This window comes from Macrobrachium nipponense, chromosome 32 (assembly GCF_015104395.2).
Source record: "Macrobrachium nipponense isolate FS-2020 chromosome 32, ASM1510439v2, whole genome shotgun sequence".
NCBI lineage: Eukaryota > Metazoa > Arthropoda > Malacostraca > Decapoda > Palaemonidae > Macrobrachium > Macrobrachium nipponense.
Window position 1 is genome coordinate 34,426,981 of NC_061094.1, and position 21,912 is coordinate 34,448,892.

The window sequence follows — 21,912 nt, forward strand, 5'->3', positions numbered from 1 at the left end:
TGTCGAACCATCAGAGGACGCACACTTCCCAGTTACGCCTTTTCTGCGGCGAACTGCAACAGCCTGGGATCTTACAACAGGACTGTCCGAAGGGACGCCTGACCTGGTACCTAAAACTCTCGCCTCCCTTCGACTGTCGACATGCCTTCTCCCTTGGGTCTGGGAGCTTGACAGAGGTCTAGGTCTAGGAGAGAGACGATCAGACGCCCCCTCCCCACTACACTTTGAACTGACATCAAAAGCACTCACTTTATCCGCAAGGCGCTGTATTTGGTCTCCCATGGACGCAAGGGCAGCGAACACCTTAACAATCTGTGTATCGTTCGTCCCCTCCGATACAGCAGCGGGCGCAGGAGATACCTGGGGAGAAGGAACTACAACTTCTACGTTAGAAGGAGCTGGAGAGGAAACACATTCACTCCTTTTTACTCAGAAGTTATTTCGACCTCTCACTACAAGAAACAGATCTACTTACACGATCTTTCTCAAGCCTTTCAACATATTTCATAAATATCTTCCACTCCTTCTCTGACAAATTCTCACACTCAACACACCTACTCTCCCAAGTACACACATTCTCTCTACACTTCTTGCAAATGGTATGAGGGTCGACCGAAGCCTTCGGCAACCTTACCTTACACCCCTCTTTCACACAAACTCTAAACATACTACCAGTGTCAGAAATCTTCCAAGAACAATCCAAAGCGAATGCCAAGCTAACGTTTCCAAGTACGATACCAAAAAATCCATGAAAAGTCAGCAACGAGAAGAAAATCCTAGCAGGGAACCACCAACAATGTTGCCGGTTCGGCTGGCAGAAAAATCTGGCCCAAGTGGGAACGGTTCCTGGCGCTAGTGCACGGTAACGGGGTGGTGGTATCATGAACTACTAATAGGTTACTAGCGTTTGCCGCGAGATTTGAAATTTCTGCCAGGTGGAACAGAGAATATAGCTATAAATATACCTGCCAGGTAAGTGTCATACACAAAAGTGCATTTTATGAAGATTTGATAAAAAAAAAAAAAAAAAAAAAAAAAAAAAACACACACACACACAGAGGAATATCTGGATATTTCTCATAGAAAAATACCACAAAAAATAGGCAAAATTTTCCGCGAATAATGTGAAAGAATGTCCCAAGAGTAATCCTGAATGTGTGAGCGAGCGAATCGGGAGAACGCAAATACGGGGGTTCACTGTATACTGGAAGAGTGCCATAAACTCAGGACGTCTTAGCTAAGCCCATCATAACTCGGGGACTGCCTATATACGAATCCACTGGCATGTCAAGTCTATTAAGACACTCACTTGATCTACTGGACACCAGTGAACCTTCTGATCTGATCAAACAATTAACCTGATCCTGGTCCAAGACACTGCAACAAGCAGGGCCACAGCAGTCAGAACGACTAACTTGCCTTGTAAGTGCACTCTATGAGCATGCTTTATTGGCTAAGTAAGCTCAACAAAGGAGCACAGGTTACTTTCTCAAGATCATTAAGCTCATAATAAGTTTAATGATCTTGAAAAGAGGTCATATGGCCTCTCGAAGAGTTCTCTTGGAATAGAACTCAGTCCCAACAGATTCTTTAAAGCATGAACTGGAACTTCTTCAGAGGGAAAGACCCGCCAGTCTGTCCTGGTAAGCAAACAGACATAAACAATCAAATCTAGTAGTACCAATCACTAATTAACAATTCAATGCTGACTTCTAACTGCTAGAAATAGTGGTCCCTAATTCAGTATGTACGTACTTTCATATGGTCAGTCGATACTGAACTGAGACTACAGGAGAGTGCTCATGTGCATATTCCCATCAGCAAACCAAGCAAACTAGAAACACCCTGAGCGTCTTGTCTGCATGATCACATACACTCAGCTTGCCCGGATACTTGGCAGCATCGCTCTGCATAAAAAGCCCTCTGTTACATGGAGCAGAAAAACTTCTGCCAGTACTTGCCAGGTAAGGAAAATATGCAATAAATTAGGCTTCGTCCCATATACTGTATATATTTTATTCTAGGGCACATAAGGTGGTGAGCGGGCCAAGCCTCCAGCCAGGTCAGGATAAGGAGAAATAAATTAGGCTAAGTAAGGCAGAAGGGGAAGGTCTCTGCTCAGGTAAGGACCCAGCACCCTGGTGTGGGTAAGGATGCACCCCTGTATGTAACTGTCTTTCTCATATTTTCATGCTTTTTAAGTTTATTCTTTTTTATTTTTTTATGACATTCAAGCTGTCAAACCAAGCACAGGCATTTTCTGGCATTAAGTGCTTTAGACCGTAAAACGAGGGAATTGGAGTGGTTGGACAAGATAAAGAGATCCAGAATATAAAGATGATGTACTACATGGATCTAAGGTGGCCCATGGAGACAACCCACAGTTGCAGTAAGAGTTCAGAGAGAACTGGGAAGCATGACTGAAAACGGGCTAAAAAAAAAAAAAAAAAAAAAAACGGGTGTAGGTAGTAGTTGAAGGAAGACTATAAATATCCGTTGCCATGTGGTGCACTAATGGCACTACCCACCTATGGTGGACTGACACTGTTGATAGAGGTATGTACATATTCATATTTTTTTTTAAACACTAGTATCATATTTTGTAATTTAAGGGTTTTCTGCTTTTCTGACTGGAGCATTGCACTAATATCTGGCAAAAGCAATCCTACAACCGACGAATATTATTAGAACAGAAAGGAATATAAAACTTAGACCAAAAGCCAAATGCTGGAACCTATGAGTCATTCAGCTCTGAAAGGGAAATTGAGGGTAAAACTGTTCTAAAGGTGTAATAGGGGAAAAACCTCACAGAAGCACTAGGAAACAATTGTTGGGAGAGGATGGAAAGTAAAGAGGACAAAAAAAGAATATAAAGGGAGGTACTAAAGTGCAAAGAATGGAAGGCATTGCAGCTAGGAGCTGAAGGAATGCTGCAAAGAACCTTAAGTAATGCCTGCAGTGCACCATGTGAAGTGCACTGATGGCATTCCCTTACAGGTGATGAATGGTATTCAATAAAATTTGTTCAGGTCCCATAAACACTTTGAAAATGGTCTTGTTTAATCAGTTATTCACCAAAAGATTTTTTTTTTTTTTTTTTTTTTGTAAGTCTGTCATTGATGGGAACTGTAGCCATGGGCTGCTCTGACCCCCTGTTCTTGAAGCAACATAAGTGGCATTTTGATCACTGAGGGTGCAGGCTGAAAGCTATTTAGATTAGCCACTCACACTCACAGGTCCATAAGGGTTGTGCTTAAAGCCACACAATTAATAAATTTAAAGGAACTTTTTATATGGCTGCACAGTCTAGACCCATATTTGCCTGTCTTAATTAATCACTACCACACTCTCTTACCCATTAGCTCGTCTGCCAAAACCAGTTGCACCTGTCTTAAAATGTAAAAACCTGAAAATTTTAATACAGCATATTTAAAAGGGTAGGGCAGATATTGCTTAGTTTTGTATCATGTTACTTGGTAATATTAGGGGTGGAACATTTGGTTAGGTACTTTCCTTATGTGCAAGCAGCAGACATGTAAATACAACTTATGGGCTCCCTGTTTTGGGTAGCATATTTCCAAGTTATGGTACCCAGGTTTGTAGTAGAAAATGTGTAGTTCTGAAAGATGGCAAAGCTACACACACATCATCTAGCTAAAATGTTATTGTTATAATACAATTAAGTTTGTTCATACTTACCTGGCAGATATATATACGGCTGTATTTTCCGAAGTCCGACAGAATTTAAAAATTCGCGGCACACGCAGTGGGCGGCTCCAGGTGGTAGTACCCATTCCCCGCCGTGGGAGGCGGATATCAGGGAACTATTCCCTTTTTCTATTCATATTTTATCAGTGCCACTGTCTCCTGAGGGAGGTGGGTGGGCACTTTAATTATATATATCTGCCAGGTAAGTATGAACAAACTTAATTGTATTATAACAATAACATTTTGTTCATGAAACTTACCTGACAGATATATATAGCTGAATCCCACCTTCGGATGGTGGGAAGAGACAGAATAGGATTTTTTGGGAAACTAAATTAAGTAGATGATATACATCTTGGTTCCTCACCTGTTAGCATAGCCGACTTCGTGATTACTGTCACCAAAGTCTGCTTCTGCGTTAACTAGAGTTGCCAGCGAGGTAGAGACCACTGTAATGCTGGTGCGCTCTAGATGATCTGTCAACGGGGACGTGACCACAATGTGACTAGACCATATGACCATACTTCTGAGGGCACCGAAGCTAAAACCACCACCTGACCTAACCTATCAAAGTTAGTTCCATAACTTCTAGGCTAAGAAAAAAGGAACGCGCCTCAAGCGACCAACCCTTCAAAGTTAAAAGCACACCTATCCCTTTTCTTTAGGATAGGATTCGTGTTGCTTCCTGCCCCCAATAATATACTAACGGAAAATGTATGGTCTAGCGACTACAGATCCTCATGTCGTCTTCACATCCCGTCGGGAGTGTGAAGCGAACACAGAGTTGCTTCGCTAAAGCGTGGCACTCAGGAGTTACTGAGTGTCATGCTCTGTTGAAATGCTTCCGAGGCCGCGCCCTCACCTCTTGAGCATTCATATTAAGAAAAATCTCAAATCTTTATGCAAACATAATGAATGAGACCTCTTAAAAGAACTCCTTGGCTATAATGCCAGGGGTGTTCTTGGACATGAAACCAGTCTGGTCTTTACGGAACACCGCAGATTGTCGGGAGTGTGAAGCAACACAGAGTTGCTTCGCTAAAGCGTGGCACTCAGGATGTTACTGAGTGCATGTTCTGTTGAAATGCTTCCGAGGCCGCGCCCTCACTTCTTGAGCATTCATACTATGAAAAAATCTCAAATCTTTATGCCAACATAATGAATGAGACCTCTTAAAAAGAACTCCTTGGCTATAATGCCAGGGTGTTTCTTGACATGAAACCAGTCTGGTCTTTTTACGGAGCACCGCAAGATTTTGTCCGTTGACTTGACCTTTTTTCCTTTTTATAGTTCTATCAGGATAAAACTTGAGAGAGCCTACAGGGCACAGGACTCTAATGCCCTTGCCCAATAAATTGTGCCATACCCTTGGTTTCCAAGCCTTCGGGTCAAGGGTTAGACAGGTTTTTTTCGTTCTTATCAAGAACGGAAGGCTAGAGGACAGACCACATTATGTCCTTTAAAGCCAAAACCTCTGATGATGGCTAAAACCTCACTAACCCTCTTTGCCGTGGCTAGAGCGGTTAGAATATTAGCCTTTCTGGGTCACGTGTAATAAGTTCGCAGAAAGGATAGGTTCGAAATGCTTTTGGCATCAGAAACTCAGACTACGTCTAAGTTCCATGCCGGAAAAACCTTTTTTTTTTTTGATCCAGAGACTTTCAAGATCTCCACAAGACCTCAAAGATCGTGAAGCTTTTTGTGTTTGACAGAACCGAATCTCTGAGCCTAGAGGCCGTCAACAACAATTTGCATATTCTACAATAGTTAGGACTTCTAGCTTACTCATACTTCAGACGGAAAGATAGAACCATAAGGAAATTCACAGAGGTCGAGTTGGAGGAATAGTCATTTCCTTCACTTACTCCAGAAACGGCCTCCTCCGATTGAACACTGAAAATAGGCAGCACTGCTTTTGCCTTTGGCCAAGAGACTGCCATCTCTTGAAGATCTTATCGCTATGTACCGTTGAAGACGAAGGTAGATATTGAATGCAACCTACGTCTTCACAGACGAATCGAGAGAAAGATTCTCAAGATTCTGAACCTGTTGCTTACAAATGACTGAAAACGCTAACCGCTATTTCATGCTGTCCGGTGAGAAGTCGTAGTTGCAATGAAAGGCGGGCGTTCTTCAGTAATGAAAACACAGGGGAAAGCCGCCTGAAGAACTGCTTCTCATGGGCTGAACATTTGGAAGTAGAGCTGTCAGGTCGGAGAGTAGGCGATGTCTTTATGACATATCTGTTAATTCGGGATGAACAATGAACAATTGTACACCTACGAATATGAGATATTTCACAGACAAACTCAGATGTCTGCAAAATCATTCGCATTATCAGTGCGATGCAGCGGGAGACTTGTACAGACTTCTGTTACCGTTAAACAGTAAAACGAATAAGTCTAAGATATCTCTGTTGAAAATTCTCACAATATCGAAGGCGATGGAATCTATCGTCACAGCAGTAGATGGTCCTTCATAATTGCGAGAATCCCCTTTAATCAGAGACCTAAGTCCAAGATTGTTGGGCAGAGATAGGTTCGGTAGTCAATCAAAGCAGGGGAGAGAGAGAGACATAAACAACCGTGCATCTCGGAGGCCCAGCTGATACTGAGGCGGCAATAATCCAGCCCTGGCAACAGTCAGGCATTTCAATACGCAGTAGCAGCGCCTGAGCTCCCGCTGACTTCGTCATCCTGAGTTGCCAGGTAATCCATATCCCACAAAGGAATGCGTTCGGCTAGAACCACCGAGCATAAAAGATATGCTCGAGCAATTATATTTAGGCGAAACGAATTTCGGTAAATATAAAAGTTGAAATGGTGTTGTCGTGACAAAACCATAAGAATATAAAATTGAAACAAACTCCTGGGAGGTTGCAGGCAACCCTGAGTTGCAGTTCAATTAGAATACTTCTCGTCTAAGTCGCAATCCGTAGAAAAACTAGGATATGCGCCTACCCCTCGGACCATTCAACTGCTTAGTAGAATCATGTCGCGAGGTTAATATACGTAGTATATTTATAGGATTCTGAACAACGATCTCCATCCTAAATTCTTTCCTTCAAGAAAACAATATAAGGATTGGAGATCGACCACCTTCGATCTCTATCAAAGAGAGTGAAGGAGAAGTCTTCCTCGAAGGAAAGCTTCAATGGTGAACAGAATACTAACTGCCTGAGTTGCCAGCTACTCCCTTTACGAATGAATAGGTATGATATCGAGCAAAAGGAAACTCTCAAGCAGGCCTATTTAAACGAAACAGAATTCGCTAAATACAGAAGCTGAGTTGGTGTTGTCGTAACAATACCTGAAGAGTTGTTCTTCCTCCGAAAACTCTTGGAAGGTTGAAGGGAGTGTCAAATAAATACATTAGAACAACAGTTCTTTCGGCTTCTATCCGCAGAGGTAAATACGATATGCGTATATGACTCGACCCATGCGTTAGCAAAATGACGCACAGATAAACTACGTAAGTATTCTGTAGTCAATTTGAAACATCGAATTCTCTACTACATCTTTCCTGGACGAGGAAGAGAGAAAGAAAGGAAAACGACTGTCCACGTTCTAATGAACGAGACTTTTAAAAGATCATCAAGAGAGAACCGTGGATCGAAAAAGACCGTTCAATGTTCTTATGATATTGGACAAAAGACTTTCTGGAAAGTCTACAAGTCTTTCTCTTAACCCCGGATGAGCCTCTGAAAATGAATGAGAGCTCTTCCGAAATTTGTTAATGAGTTTATCCGCTTAAACGATAAAAACGTTAAAATCTATGTCAATGAGAACTACCCCATTTATGAGGGGTCCCCCACTTAAATGACAATGGGGAAAACGTCCTGACTTGACAAAACTATTAGCACTTTGCTAATAGGGGAAAACCCTTTAACATGACCGAAAGTCACCCAGGAATTCGAGTATATAATCTTCCCGATTCTCAAAGAAATCGATGAAGAGGAAAGAGGGATAGAAGAAAAAATTCGGGTATGTCTCTCCGCTAACTCCGAATCCTTTTAAAAATTTCTGTAAAGAAATGTCTTCAACAGCAAATAAGACGCCTTCAACAAGCCTTTTCTCCTCGCAAAGCGTCCTGCCGAGCTTCCACCGAAGCGTCCTGGCGAATGTCCACAAAAAGCGTCCTGCTGAGCGTCCTCAAAAGCGTCTGCTGAGCGTCCTGAAAAGCGTCCCTGCCGAGCGTCCTCAAAAGCGTCCTGCTTAGCGTCCTGGAAAGCGTCCTGCCGAGCGTCCTCAAAAAAACGTCCCTGCTTAGCTACGAGCGTGTCTGAGCAGAGAACACCAAGTCTTCTAACGACGTTTCAGAGAGGAACTCGTTGAGCGCCTTGATGCATGCAAGGCCCGCCAAGAGGCGTCCTGGCGAGCGACCTTGCCAACATCTCAATGTTATGACGAACCGCGTTTTGCGTATGACATTGAATATTTTTTAAGGTGGACGTCCTCATGCGAGTCTCCATGGAGAGCCGCACGCTGCTCCTGAAGTGTGTGAACACTAAAGGAAGACGTATGGCTTTCGTCTTCCGCAAGGTGCTTGTCGACCAGAGACATAAGTTGTTTTGACTGTGCAAAAGCAGCTTGCCGGCCGTCAAACTTATCAGCTTGCTTTATCGAAGTAAAGCGAAAACGTTACCTAACGTATACGGAGCGCAATGAGGAGAGGGGACGAATACTGAGTTGCTCCTCCAAAATGATATTGTTTTATAATACAATAAACGTTTCATACATACTTACCTGGCAGATATATACATAGCTAAGACTCCGTCGTCCCCGACAGAAATTCAAATTTCGCGCCACTCGCTACAGGTTAGGTCAGGTGATCTACCGGCCTGCCCTGGGCGGCAGGACTAGGAAACCATTCCCGTTTTCTACTCATATTATTTTCCTCTTCCACCTGTCTCCTTGCGGGAGGCTGGGGGGTGGGGCCCTAATCGTATATATCTGCCAGGTAAGTATGTATGCAACTTTATTGTATTATTAACAATATCATTTTCATACAATCAACTTACCTGTCAGATATATACATAGCTGATTGGCACCCTTCGGTGGAGGGTAAGAGACAGCTACTACTAGAATAGACAGGTAAAACACATCTGGTGTAGGTATAAAATAAAACCTTGGTTCCTACCTGATAGGTGGTAGACTTTTTTTTCCCCCTGTGGGTTTTGTTTTTTCCCCGTAGTCTGCATCACCTCAAGAAACTTTTAAAGCGAGATATGTGATCTATGCAAAGAATTCTTGTGGGTCTGCCGAAGGGGGTCTATCCACTTACTCGGCAGAGCCTGAAAGGACTTTGTCATGGGTGCTGATCCACTTACATGACAACACACCTTATTAAGGAGCATACAAACCAATCCCGACCACCTGATCCTAACCACCATGTTAGTATTAAAAATTGCTCAGATTATCCCAACTCTTCGCAACAACCGTAACTCAACCACAACGCACATGCACACAATAATTTCCAAAAAAAAATTTTATCTAATATAAGATATCACAAGAGTTCCTTACTAAACTGAAGTGATGGCCGCTTGTCGGCAACTGCACTTGTTCAGCAGAAAGTCTAGAACATATCTATTAGACTTAAAGTAGTAAAAAAAAAAAAAAAAATCTTAAGGATTGTTGTAAACTCCTGTACCCAGGATTGTTGCCCCCCGCAGACACAAAAGGACCTAATGAAAAACATTTTTCATAGGTCACACGCACGTCCTTCAAATAGTGAGCCGCAAACACAGAATTACATCTCCAATATGTCGCTTCCAAGAAATTCTTCAGCGACATATTTCTCTGAAAAGATAGAGACGTCGCCACTGCTCTCACTTCATGAGCTCTTACTCTCAGAAGTTTTTAAAGAATCGTCCGTGCAAGCCTTATGAGCGTCCGTAATTACGTTCCTGACAAAAAAGGCTAATGCATTCTTAGACATAGGTCTTGATGGATCCTTCACTGAGCACCACAGGCCTTGTCTAGAAACCTCCCAACTGTTCCTTCTTCTTTAAGTAAAAACTTTAAAGCCCTTACCGGGCAAAGAGACCTCTCCGGTTCCCTGCCGACGAGGCTCGATAATCCTTTTATTTCGAAGTTTCTCGGCCAGGGGTTCGAAGGATTTTCATTCTTCGCCAAGAATAATTCCTTGAAGGAACAGATGGCTGAATCTACATTGAACCCGACTTTGTCACTAAGGCGTGCAGTTCGCTAACCCTTTTTGCCGTCGCCAGTGACAAAAGGAATAAATTTTCTTGTTATATCACGAAACGAGGCCAAATGTAGGGGTTCAAATCTCTCTGAAGTCAAGAACTTCAGTACTACGTCTAGATTCCAGTTAGGGGGAGAAGTCATTCTAGACTTCTTGTCTCAAATGACCTAATCATATCATGCAGATCCTTATTGTTTCCCAAATCTAGGCCTCTATTCCTAAAGACGGCCGATAGCATACTCCTATAGCCCTTTATCGTGGCTACGGAGAGGTGCGACTCTTCCCTCAGAAATAACAGAAAATCAGCTATTTCTGCTACAGAGGTACTGGAGGAGGACAAACTTCTTTGACTTACACCACCTTCTAAAAAAACTTCCCACTTGGATTGATAAACCCGGATAGTGGAAGTTCTCCTGGCTCTAGCGATCGAGCTTGCTGCTTTACTAGAAAAGCCTCTCGCTCTGACAAGTCTTTCGATAGTCGAAAGGCAGTCAGAGCGAGAGCGGGGAGGTTTTTTTTTGATGAAACCTCTCGAAGTGTGTTGTCTGAGAAGATCCCTCCTTTGTGGAAGGGATCTGGGGAAGTCTACTATCCACTCCAGTACCTCTGGAAACCATTCTTGAGCTGGCCAAAAGGGGGCGGGGGCTATCAGGGTCATTCTTGTCCCCTTTGAAGTCACAAACTTCCTGAGTACTTGCCCCAGAATCTTGAATGGGGGAAATGCGTAAACGTCTACCTGAGACCAATCTAGTAGGAAGGCGTCTACTGCTAGAGCTCTGGGATCTTCTACCACTGAACAGAAGACTTCCAGTCTCCTCGAGAGGAACGTGGCAAAGAGGTCGACATGAGGAGTTCCCCAAAAGAGACCAGAGCTTGAGGCAAACTTCTGAGTGGAGGGTCCACTCGGTATGAAGGACCTGGTTCCTCCTGCTCAGCCTGTCGCTCGTACGTTCCTTACTCCCTGAACGAACCTCGTCAAGAGAGAGATGTTCCTCTGGGATGTCCACAACAGAAGTTCTCTCGTGAGTTCGTAAAGGGCATACGAGTGAGTACCTCCTTGCTTCCGAATGTATGCCAGAGCGGTTGTATTGTCCGCATTTACTTGAACTATTTTGTTGCAAACTAACGGTTCGAAGCTCTTTAGAGCCTAGGGGTAGCAGCTAGCAGTTCTTTGCAGTTTATGTGCCAGGACACTTGAAGAGCATTCCAAGTGCCTGACACTTCTCTCTTTCCCAAAGTTGCTCCCCAACCTTTTTCCGACGCGTCCGAAAACAATACAATGGTTTTGGGCTCTGTATTTCCAGGGAAGTACCTTTGTTTTGGGTTTTCCCTCAGTGGGAGTACCACCATTCTAGATGACGTTTTATCCGATCTGGAATGGGAAACAAGTCCGAGAGTAGTCCTGTCTTCATGTTCCACGAACTTCTGAGGAAGAACTGAAGAGGACGGAGATGAAGTCTTCCTAGGTGAAAGAACTGTTCGAGCGAGGAAATGGTCCCCTAACAGGCTCAACCATTCCCTCGCCGAAAGTCCGTTCCTTCCTTAGGAAGGAGAGAGACTTTTTCTGAAACCTCTCGCTAGTCTCTCTTGAGAAGGAACTACTCGAAAACCCGATAATCCATCCGAATCCCCAGATAGACCAAGTTCTGGCTGGGGATCAGTTGGGACTTCTCGAGGTTCACGAGTAATCCTAAAGTTCTTTATAAGGTTTAGTGTCACATTCAGGTCCTCCAAACACTGTTCCTCTGACTTTGCTCTGATAAGCCAGTCGTCTAGATAAAGAGATATACTGATTCCTTTCAGATGAAGCCATCTCGCCACATTTTTCAAAAGGTTCGTGAAAACCTGAGGGCGCCGTCGACAGGCCGAAGCACAAGGCTCTGAATTGGAAGATCCTTCCCCCCGTCATGAAACGAGGTACTTCTTCGACGAAAGGATGGATCGGGACGTGAAAAATATGCGTCTGGAGATCCAGAGACCCATCCAATCCCCTTGGCGAAGAGCCGCCAGGACTGAAGCAGAGGTTTCCATGGAGAACTTCTGTTTTTGAACAAACTTGTTCAGAGCGCTGACGTCCAGAACTGGTCTCCATCCCCCCGAGGCTTTCGCAACCAAGAAAAGACGATTGTAAAACCCCGGGGAGCTTTGATCCAGTACCAGTTCTATAGCTCTCTTGTCCCACATCTGATCCACCATTTGTTGAAGAGTATCTTTCAACACAGGGTCCTTGTAATTGGCGGACAATTCCCTCGGAGTTGGACGTCAGGGGAGGATTGTCCAGGAAAAGGAATGAGATATCCCTTTTGAAGAAGAACCGACATCGACCAAGGATCTGTGTCGATGCGAGTCCAGGCTTCCGCAAATCCCACGGAGCCTGGCACCTACTGGTGTTTGAGGAGCGCCACTTCACTTTCCCCTTTTAAAGGGGCGGAACGAGGCTCGTCCTCTCTTCTCGGTCGTTTTCCTTTTAGCGGTAATCTAGTTGGAGGGTTTTGCCGCCTCGAAAGGGCCGAACAGGAGTAGACGTCACTTTTCTTTTTCTCCCATCATTACTGGTTCTCTTCTTCCTGGACGATTGCAGGAGAAGATCTTGAGTCGCTTTTCTCCGTCAGCGATCGTGAAATATCCTTCACCAACTGTGACGGGAACAGAAAATCAGATCTAGGGGCGAATAACAAAGCTGCTCTTTGTGAGTGTGATACTGCTTTCGTCAAGAAAGCGCTAAACACAGATCTCTTCTTCAAGAGACCTGCTCCAAACAAGGAAGAAACTTCCCCTGAGCCGTCTTGCACCGCCTTGTCAATACATGACAGAATTGCTAGAGTACATCCGGTTCTAGCCCCTTCAGGGGCATGAGCCTTCTTGGACATCACCCCAAGGGACCATCTAGGAAGTTAAAGACTTCTAGAATGTGAAAAAGTCCCCCTTGATGGAGATGATCCAACTCTGAAAGGCCCCAAGTAATCTTAGCCGTGTGAAGGCTATGTCTCCTGGATGCGGTCTACCAGACTGGAAAAGTCAGCTTCAGCTGAAAGCAGGGAGAGTGAGACCCATATTCTCCCCAGTCTGGTACCAAATCCCTCTCTTGGGCCGTCAGAAAAATCTAGGGGAGGCATGCAAAAAACTGTCCTTACTAGCTCCTTCTTAGTAAGCATCCAGTTATCCAGCGATTGCAGAGCTCTCTTCATAGAAATCGTCGGTCCTCATCTTCACGAAAGCCGACGATTTCGGAGTCTTCGAGCATGAAAACAGAGAACGAGGCGAAGGAGGAGCGGCAGGGATCAATGCGTCTCCGTATTCCTGGAGAAGGAGAGCTGTCAAGACTTTGTAGTTCGACAGTCCTTCCTTACTGTGAGACTCGTCCTCTGATTCCTCTTCCATAATCGGATCAGTAGGAGAGACCACTTCTCGTTCCGGGTCTTCTTGTCCAACAATTCTCTCTACTGGGGACAAACTCCTAATAGGAGAGGGGCTAAGAGAGTGTAAAGAGCTCCTATGCTTGACTGGCTCTTCGTACTTGGCTGGCGCCTCGCGCCTGGCTGGCGCCTCGCGCCTGGCTGGCGCCTCGCGCCTGGCTGGCGCCTCGCGCTTGGCTGGCGTCTCGCGCCTGGCTGACTCCTCGCGCTTGGCTGGCGCCTCGCGCCTGGCAAGATCCTCGCGCTTGGCTGGCGTCTCGCGCCTGACTGACTCTTCGCGCTTGGCTGGCGCCTCGCGCCTGATTGGTGCCTCGCGCCTCTGAAAAGTCTCGCGCCTGACTGACACCTCGTGCCTTGTTGAAGACTCGTGTCTTCCTGAAGTCCCCTCCTTGCGTGACAGATGTTCTTCTTGAGCCTCACGCTTGGATGAATGCTCCCGCCTGCTTGTTACTCCGCGCTCGGCTGAAGCTACTGATTCTGGCCAGACAGTATCCCATCTGGGAGAATCCTCTCGTCTGTAATGCGTTTCTTGCTTGTCTGACTCTCTCTTAGAGGACGCTTCTCGTCTGTAGGACGCCTCGCGCTTGGCTGTTGCTACGAGCTTGTCTGGAGGATCCAGATCTTCCCACGAGTCTCTATCTGAGATCTCAAAAGACTCACGTCTCACAGGAGCCTCACTCCTGGTGGGAGAAGGAAGATGAGTCTTCTTGACCGGCAGTCTGACGTCTTTCTTACGAGGAGGATCCTTCGCAAGGACTCCATATAGGGCGGGAAAGCTGTTCCTGTACCGCCAAAATGATCCTTTTGGACGCTTCTCCTGCGTCTTCTTGAACGGGAGAGGTAGACCTCGAAGGCGTGTTGCCCCCATCATGGGACGGCGAAACCCTCTTCGCCTTCTTGATAGAAAGAGGTTCTTCTTCCGAAAAGCGTTCTGGGCTTGAATCCAAACCAGGATCTCTCCAGTGCCTTTTCAGGGGCCTGGACAAGTCCGAATCCTTCCACCCTCGTTTAGGAGAGGGAGAAGCGGACGAAGAGAAGCACTCTCTGAGGACGCTTTTTCGATAGCGGTCCTGAGGCAGGCTGTCTATACACAGCACCTGCTGAAGGGACGCCTGACCGGGGGGAATTCCTCCACAACCTCCGTACGGCTTTCGACTTTCCTTCTCCTCTGGGCTTGGGAGCTTGGAAGAGGTCTAGGCCTGGGAGCGTCGCAGAGACGGTCAGACGCCCCCTCCACAACACTGGGGACACTCACTTCACTAAAATCACTTTCACCATCCTTACCTTTTAAGGTAGCCATTTCGGATCTCATCCTGTGAAGCGTAGCCTTCAGTTCAGCAATTTCCGAAGCTGATCTGAATGAACGGCCCTGTGAGGGTCCTGATACAGAATCATAATTAAGAGAAGAGTTAGAATTATCCAAAGGCTCAATAGGCCTTGTACAACTACCCGCCATCTTAGATGCAGCCCTTCTGACTCTATCCCTTTCTAACTTCTTCAAGTAAGAAGTTAGAGTCTTCCATTCCTCAACATTCAATCTTTCACACTCATGACAGGTGTTAGAATGGACAATCAAAACCCCTACATTTGCGACATACAGTGTGAGGATCAACCGAAGCTTTCGGTATCCTCACCTTGCAGCCTACATTCACACACATTCTCACACAAACACTTGAATCAGACATTCTGAAGAAAAATCAAAAAGCAAGTCCAAATCAGTCCACAGTAGCGAATGCCAAAACAACGATCCAGGTACGTCACCAAAAGTCCACAAAAGATGATCAATTGCTTAGAAAAGCGAATTCCAGTCAAGAGGAGGCAGCAACGATGTTTGATACCACCGGCGACAGAAAATATATGAGTAGAAAACGGGAATGGTTCCTAGTCCTGCCGCCCAGGGCAGGCCGGTAGATCACCTGAACCTACCTGTAGCGAGTGGCGCGAATTTGAATTTCTGTCGGGGACGACGGAGTCTTAGCTATGTATATATCTGACAGGTAAGTTGATTGTATGAAAAGGTGGAATCAAGAATGTCCTTGATTACCATATTCTTTTGGAATGCTAGCGAGGTTGAAACAGCTCTAACTTCATGAGCATTCACTCGCAGGAGGCTCAAATCATTCTTCTGGCAAGATGAATGAACCTCCTTAATAATGTATAAATGATATATACATGAGCGTTCAGATATATGAGCGTTCACTCGCAGGAGGCTCAAATCACTCTTCTGGCAAGATGAATGAGCCTCCTTAATAATGTATACATGATGTATACATGAGCGGTCACTCGCAGGAGGCTCAAATCACTCTTCTGCAAGATGAATGAGCCTCCTTAATAATGTATAAATGATATATACATGAGCGTTCTCGCAGGAGGCTCAAATCACTCTTCTGGCAAGATGAATGAGCCTCCTTAAATGTCCTTAGAAAAAGGCCAGTGCATCTTCTAAAAGGGAAAAATGTGGTCTCTTTACTCTTTCATCCTCTCGTGACGAGAGAGAGGAACGGTAAGCGTCCTCTTCTCTAAAGCTTCTTTAGGGGGCGCGAGTCCTTCCGAGAGCTCCAACCCCTGTGTGGGGAGGACGCCTCGGAGGACGAGAAGCAATCCTTCAAGATTCGTGCACGTGCTCGATCTTCGGCAGCCTGGGAAGCGACAACAGGACCTGCCGAAAGGAAGCCAGACAGCATGAAAAACCCGTAACCCTCCTTCGGCTTTTGACATGCCCTCTCCCTGTTTCCTGGGAGTCCGACAGAGGTCTAGGCCTAGAGGCGTTATGGGGCCGATCTGACGTTCCCCCCCCCCCCCCCTAACGAGAGAGAGGACGTGAAGCGTCCTCTTCTCTAAAGCTTCTTAGAGGGCGCGAGTCCTTCCGAGAGCTCCAACCCTTGCGCGGGGAGGACGCCTCGGAGGACGAGAAGCAATCCTTCAAGATTCGTGCAGTGCACGATCTTTAGCAGCCTGGGAAGCGTCAACAGGTTCTGCCGAAGGGACGCCAGATCGGTGGGGAGGCCCCCGCCGTAACCCCTCTTGCGGCTTTCGAACATGCCCTGCCTCCTCCCTGGAAGTCCCTGGGAGTTCCGACAGAGGTCCAGGCCATAGAGGCATTATGGGGCCGATCTGACGCCCCCTCCACAACACAAGGGACACTACACTTCACAACACTGAATGGAGAGCGAGCACTTTAGTCTAAGATTACTTGATGTAATCCTCTAGCAGACACTTCTTCTAGGCCCGTAAGCCATACCACAGGGTTAGGCAAAATAAAATCTACAGGAGGTTAGAAGGTTCATTATTTCTAACTTCTGTTTACTGTGGAGGAAAACTCCTGATTCTAACACGCTCTAAAATGCGTACATGAAATCCTCCTTCTTCCGTAATCAGTCACATCCTTACACTAATTACATTGAACTTATGCAAAGAAAACATGTAAACGTCATCTATACTAAGCGAGTGTCTACCGAATTTCGGTAGCCTCACCTTACCATGCAGACAACAAAGTCTGAAACTAGGCTAACTAGCTTCAGACATCAAATGCAATGAAAAAATTTACGCTAGCGTATGCCTAGCCACAAAATCCAAGTTAATAATCGAAATAACAATTAGGATACTTAAGCGGCTAATGAAGTTTTCAAAATCCTAGGCGGAGGTCTGTAAACAGTTGTTTACCGACTGGCGACAGAAAAAATATGAATAGAAAAATGGGAATAGTTCCTGATATCCGCCTCCCACGGCGGGAATGGGTACTACCACCTGGCCGCCCACTGCGTGTGCCGCGAATTTTAATTCTGTCGGACTTCGGAAAAATACAGCTATATATATTCTGTCAGGTAAGTTTCATGAACAAACTATCTTTCACTATATTACCATTTCTGGATTAGCATAAATATAATTAAACATGTTAAGTGTATGGGGTTCAGGGTTCTTTGGGTTTTCTCTTAAACACTTTCGCTGTCAGTACTATGCAGGTAGGTATATCCACAACCAGTTCTTGTCAACAATAATAAAGGTTAGATATGCAATAAAAACGCAAAATTATATGGATATTATACTTCACTTATATTAATGTTATAGCTACCCTAACACACAATCGACAAAGTCACACCTTAAGAAAGTTTTAGGTTTTTGTGATTAATGTGACTAAATCGTTATAGGTAGCCTATAGAGCCTAGGTTGAATTCTCAACAATGAAACCTGGCACCACTACACCATATGCAAACCTGTAGGTAGTCAGCTAAGGCTAGGATATTCTGAGTTCTATTAGAAAAAACAAAACTATGGAGATACAATGTTTTTTGGGTATTTCTACAGAAGCAGTCCGCACAGACTGCAAAGAACGTAACCGCGGATACGACTCCACTAGGGATTGGGTGGGGGGCTCCAATGGATTTTGCCGTGCTTAGTACTGGCCACTGGGGGTTAATTACAGTCGTCTGAATAAATATTAGCTACTTAAAATTCTTGTTCAGTAGGTAAAACTGCATAGAAAAATTGCAATTGCCATATTCTAGGCTGCCGCGGATAAGTACCCTAGATCTACCATTTTTTATATCTTTGTTTTCATTTATATATTTTTGGCATTATGCCAAGCACTGGAGCAACTAAGGCCATTCAGGCGCTGAAACGTAAATTGACAGTAAAAGGTTTTTGAAAGGTGTTTACAGGAGGAAAACTGCAGTTGCACCATGAAACCATTGTTAGGAGAGGGTGGACAATAGGCTAAGATGGAAGAAAGAGAAGTGAATGGAGGTACAGTAAAAGGCATGAAAATGGTTGCAGCTATGGGTTAATCTTAATAAAGCGCTCGGCCGATTTTTTTGTATAAATGAAATTATGTTTATACCTTGAAAGAAGATACCAAGTTATGTTTCTAAGGAAGAAGGAAATTAGTGGCGGAAAGTCCTATCGGTGTAGAAAACACAACTTAAATATTTGTACCTACAGAAAAAAACAGTCCTTCATGTTGTTGTCTTTCTCGTATCACCTATGTTAATGAGCTCCTGTTCGTTCATTTGTGTGCTGCGCAGTCTCAAATTGTCATGGGGAAACCACACCTTCCGAATGACGTCACGAAAAAACACTCCACCCAAAAAGTGACATCATTATAGACAATGTCCAATCGTAAATAAGCACGTTTCAGTTTTCTCTGAACAAAAAAGAAAGCTCAGTGTTTTTCAGCCAATGACAATATTTAATGTTACCAAGTGTGGTTAATTTTTTCAGCAAATAAACCTATTTTCTCCAATTAAGCGTTACTTGCACTAGCGCCATGGCCGAATTAGCAGGACCGTGTACAAGCTCCGATTTTGTTGCCCAGGAAAGTTCCCCACAGTGTGTGAAAATTGCTACGTGAATTATAGAGATTTCACAAACTATTATTATGGGCAAATAGAAAGGCTCGTAACTTTTGCCCAAAATCACGGATTAATCAAGAGTGAACACATTTGCCCGACGTGTAAGAAAAGTGCCGTCTTGACTTGAACAAAAAAGCCTTTCGGTGTGATAAAACCTATGTAGTGTCAAAAAAAAAAGAGAAAAAAAAGTGTAATTTTTTTGTCTCAATATTTAAAAACACATGGTTCTCAAAGTCTCACGTAGATATTGAAACTAATCTAACATTTTGCTTTATTTTCGTATCAGATTGGTTTTCTTATAAGTTTGCTAATTTTGAGCTTCATCTCAGCGATCCCACCATCAATGATTGGGCTTCATTTTGTAGGGAAGTAATAGTAAATTGGGTATTTAGGCGGTCTCATAAAATTGGAGGGGAGGGTAAAATAGTGGAAATGACGAATCAAAATTTGGGAAGGAGGAGTATAATGTGGGCAGAATTATAGAGGGTCAGTGGGTATTTGTGGGGGAATTTGTAGGAAAACTAGGGAGTTCTTTATGGTTCCTGTTGAACAACGAAACACTGAGGTTTTGCTTGCTGTCATTAAACAGTACATCGAACCAGGAACAACAATATTTTTTCCCGGATTGCTGGGAAAGCATAACGACTTGCCTTGAAAAAACCAGGGCTACAAACAGTTTAAACAGGTCCCAATCAAACAGTGTTCCAATTTTTGTTGAATCCAACAAACTCGTGCCCATACCAATACGATAGAGAGACGGTGGAGAGATGTCAAGAATTTAGTCCCAAAATATGGCCGCCGTAAAAAACATTTTGTTGGATATTTAGCCGTTGCATATTTCAAATTGCACATTCAAGAACCCCTTACGAAGGTTTCACGCCTTTGTGAAAGCTGCTGCTGAAGTCTATCCTCCACTGTAAGGTAAGCTATTTCCTGTATATATTTTGATTATCGTGTGAAATATGCTGCAGTATTGTCTCTCAGTTAGCCTAATCGCTGCTCAGATTTTCGGAATTGTCATGAAGTGTGCAGGGAAGGTAGTGGCCTTAAGGGGGGGTCGCAGGGGGGGCGAGGAGGCCCCCGCTAGGCCTAGGTAGGGGTACGGCGCTCTAGGTTAGGTTAGGTGGTTTGTTTGGTTAGCTAGTGCCCTGGAAATCACTTTTCCCTCCTGCTCCCCCCCCCCACCCAAAAACCCGGGAAAAACCCCCCGGTTCCCCACTGGGGTTCCCCAAGATTGTTGATGGGAACAAGGGTGTAATTGCTTGATGCCACCAATAATTAATGATCAGTTTAACGCATAATCAATAAAAAATACATCGGGAAAAAAATATATATTCTAATGCAAACAAGAGACGGAGCTCTCCTTTAGATTTACCCAGCTATGGCCTGAGGGACACTACAAAGAACCTTAAAGTAATGCCTACATTGCACCGAATGTGGTGCACTGACGCACTACCCACTTCTGATGGCTTTATATTCTTGGTAAAACTGAAATTACTATCGCAGCCTGATTCCCATATGTTGGCGACCGTAATATTTACTACCTTACCACATTTTGCTTAAATCTACCACTATTTATAATGACATAGTATGTTCATTTTTTCTGTTATTAACCTTTTGTTTTTACTTTCATCTTGGGTGTAGGTAGGCTAGTATGCAGATTGACGGCATCGGCCTACCTGTACTTAGATTCAGCAATGTCCTGTTAACCCCCGAAAATCAACCCATCTGGACCTTTTCCTTTATATCTCTTCTCCGAGATACACTTGTCATATTTAACATCTACTTAGAAATGGGATAGCCTAGTCTACCTGGCTAGCCTATTTCCGCATGGAGCACGACAGTAGGTAGTATTGGGTAATCCATCAATTTCTGTTCCCTTGCTTGCATCTCATGGTACGAGGCCATGCTTTCTCGTAAATTCACCCCACCATGGGATTTGAAATTACGCAATTTTATAGTTTACCCTTTAGTCAAACCCTTGGGGTTAGGCTAACAAAGGACACCAATCATCACAGGATAGCCTCTTTGGTAAAATAAGCAAAAAAAAAAAAAAAAAAAAAAAAAAAAAATCACAAAGACCAAAAAAAAAAAAAAAAAACCCATTTATTAACAAAAGCATCAGCCGCCCAGTGTTAAGAGTCTGAAAGAAAACACCACCACAGGAATACCGTAAGCAATGAACATACTTCAGACCTACCTAATTTCCTCCTCCCTCATCTTCTCCCTCCCATTTGTCTGTCGATGCCGGAGCCTTATTCGGAGGCGGCTCGAAATCGTCCACATCTGCCGAGACGAACAAATGAATTCAAGTTATTTTCAAGCAAAGCAAGCCCTAAACATTATGTTTCACGTTTAAAATGACAAATATTGTAAGAACATGTGGGATCCCCCATTACCCCATTCGATGTCCGACATGTTGACGGTATGATTTCCAGAAGTCTTTGCGTCATTCTACGAGCTTCTACGGAGAGTTATCGTACTTCGAAATATCTATCATTCAATGTTTGGCTGGACACATCAAATCCCCTATTAAAATGTATATAAATAGGTCACTAAACTCATTTTTACCCAACATAAACCAACATTGTACTGACAAAAAATGTTCAGTATAAAGTATAATTTATTTTGACAGGTTGTTTTTAGTTTAGTTATCGTACGTACTACACACATTGTGAAAGTCCGCCAATTACTTTTCTCTTCTTTTTTCTGGGTATATTAAAACCTGTCAAGTGACTTATTTCGAAAAATGACCCACCTGCTTTCTAGAATAATAACAAAGTAAAATTGAAAATAATGACCCTAACATAGCGTACTTTGACTATCCAAAATTCTTGTTGGTCGAAATTGTAATAAACATAAAATTGTAAATAATAAAAAATTTTTATTCGCCGACAAACATTTTTATGTGTCTCCAGCCTGACTAAGACATTGCCTGCCAAAAAGAGTATTATTATCATCACGTTACTTTTTCCATTATTATTACTGATTACTATCAATAAATGGAGGAACTTTGGCTCTCCGGCGAAAGCAAACCTGTACTTTTTCTGTCCCTGTAATTCCACGGTTCTTGGACAGGTAAAGAAAGACAGTTTTCGGCGTCCAGTGCTTGGAAAGCGTACAGCGTTGATAAAATCTTTGAGGCACCATCCATGAGCATAGGATATTTCCTTTTATGATGAGCGTAATATGGGGCAAATACTTTTCACCAAATACCTGAATCATTCTTGAAC

General features: G+C 44.0%; 1 protein-coding gene across 1 annotated transcript in view; it reads right to left on the minus strand.

The window, feature by feature from the left end:
• Positions 1 to 21,170, minus strand: part of LOC135207339 (eukaryotic translation initiation factor 3 subunit J-like) — a 190,284-nt gene extending 169,114 nt beyond the window's left edge. Inside the window, exons 1-2 of the mRNA XM_064239050.1 lie at positions 21,079 to 21,170; positions 20,879 to 20,965 (exon numbers count right to left, since the gene is read on the minus strand). Of these exons, the coding sequence (XP_064095120.1) occupies positions 20,879 to 20,965; positions 21,079 to 21,132 (141 nt within the window). The 5' untranslated portion in view covers positions 21,133 to 21,170. The remainder of the gene's footprint in view (positions 1 to 20,878; positions 20,966 to 21,078) is intronic.
• Between the last annotated feature and the right edge of the window lie 742 nt (positions 21,171 to 21,912).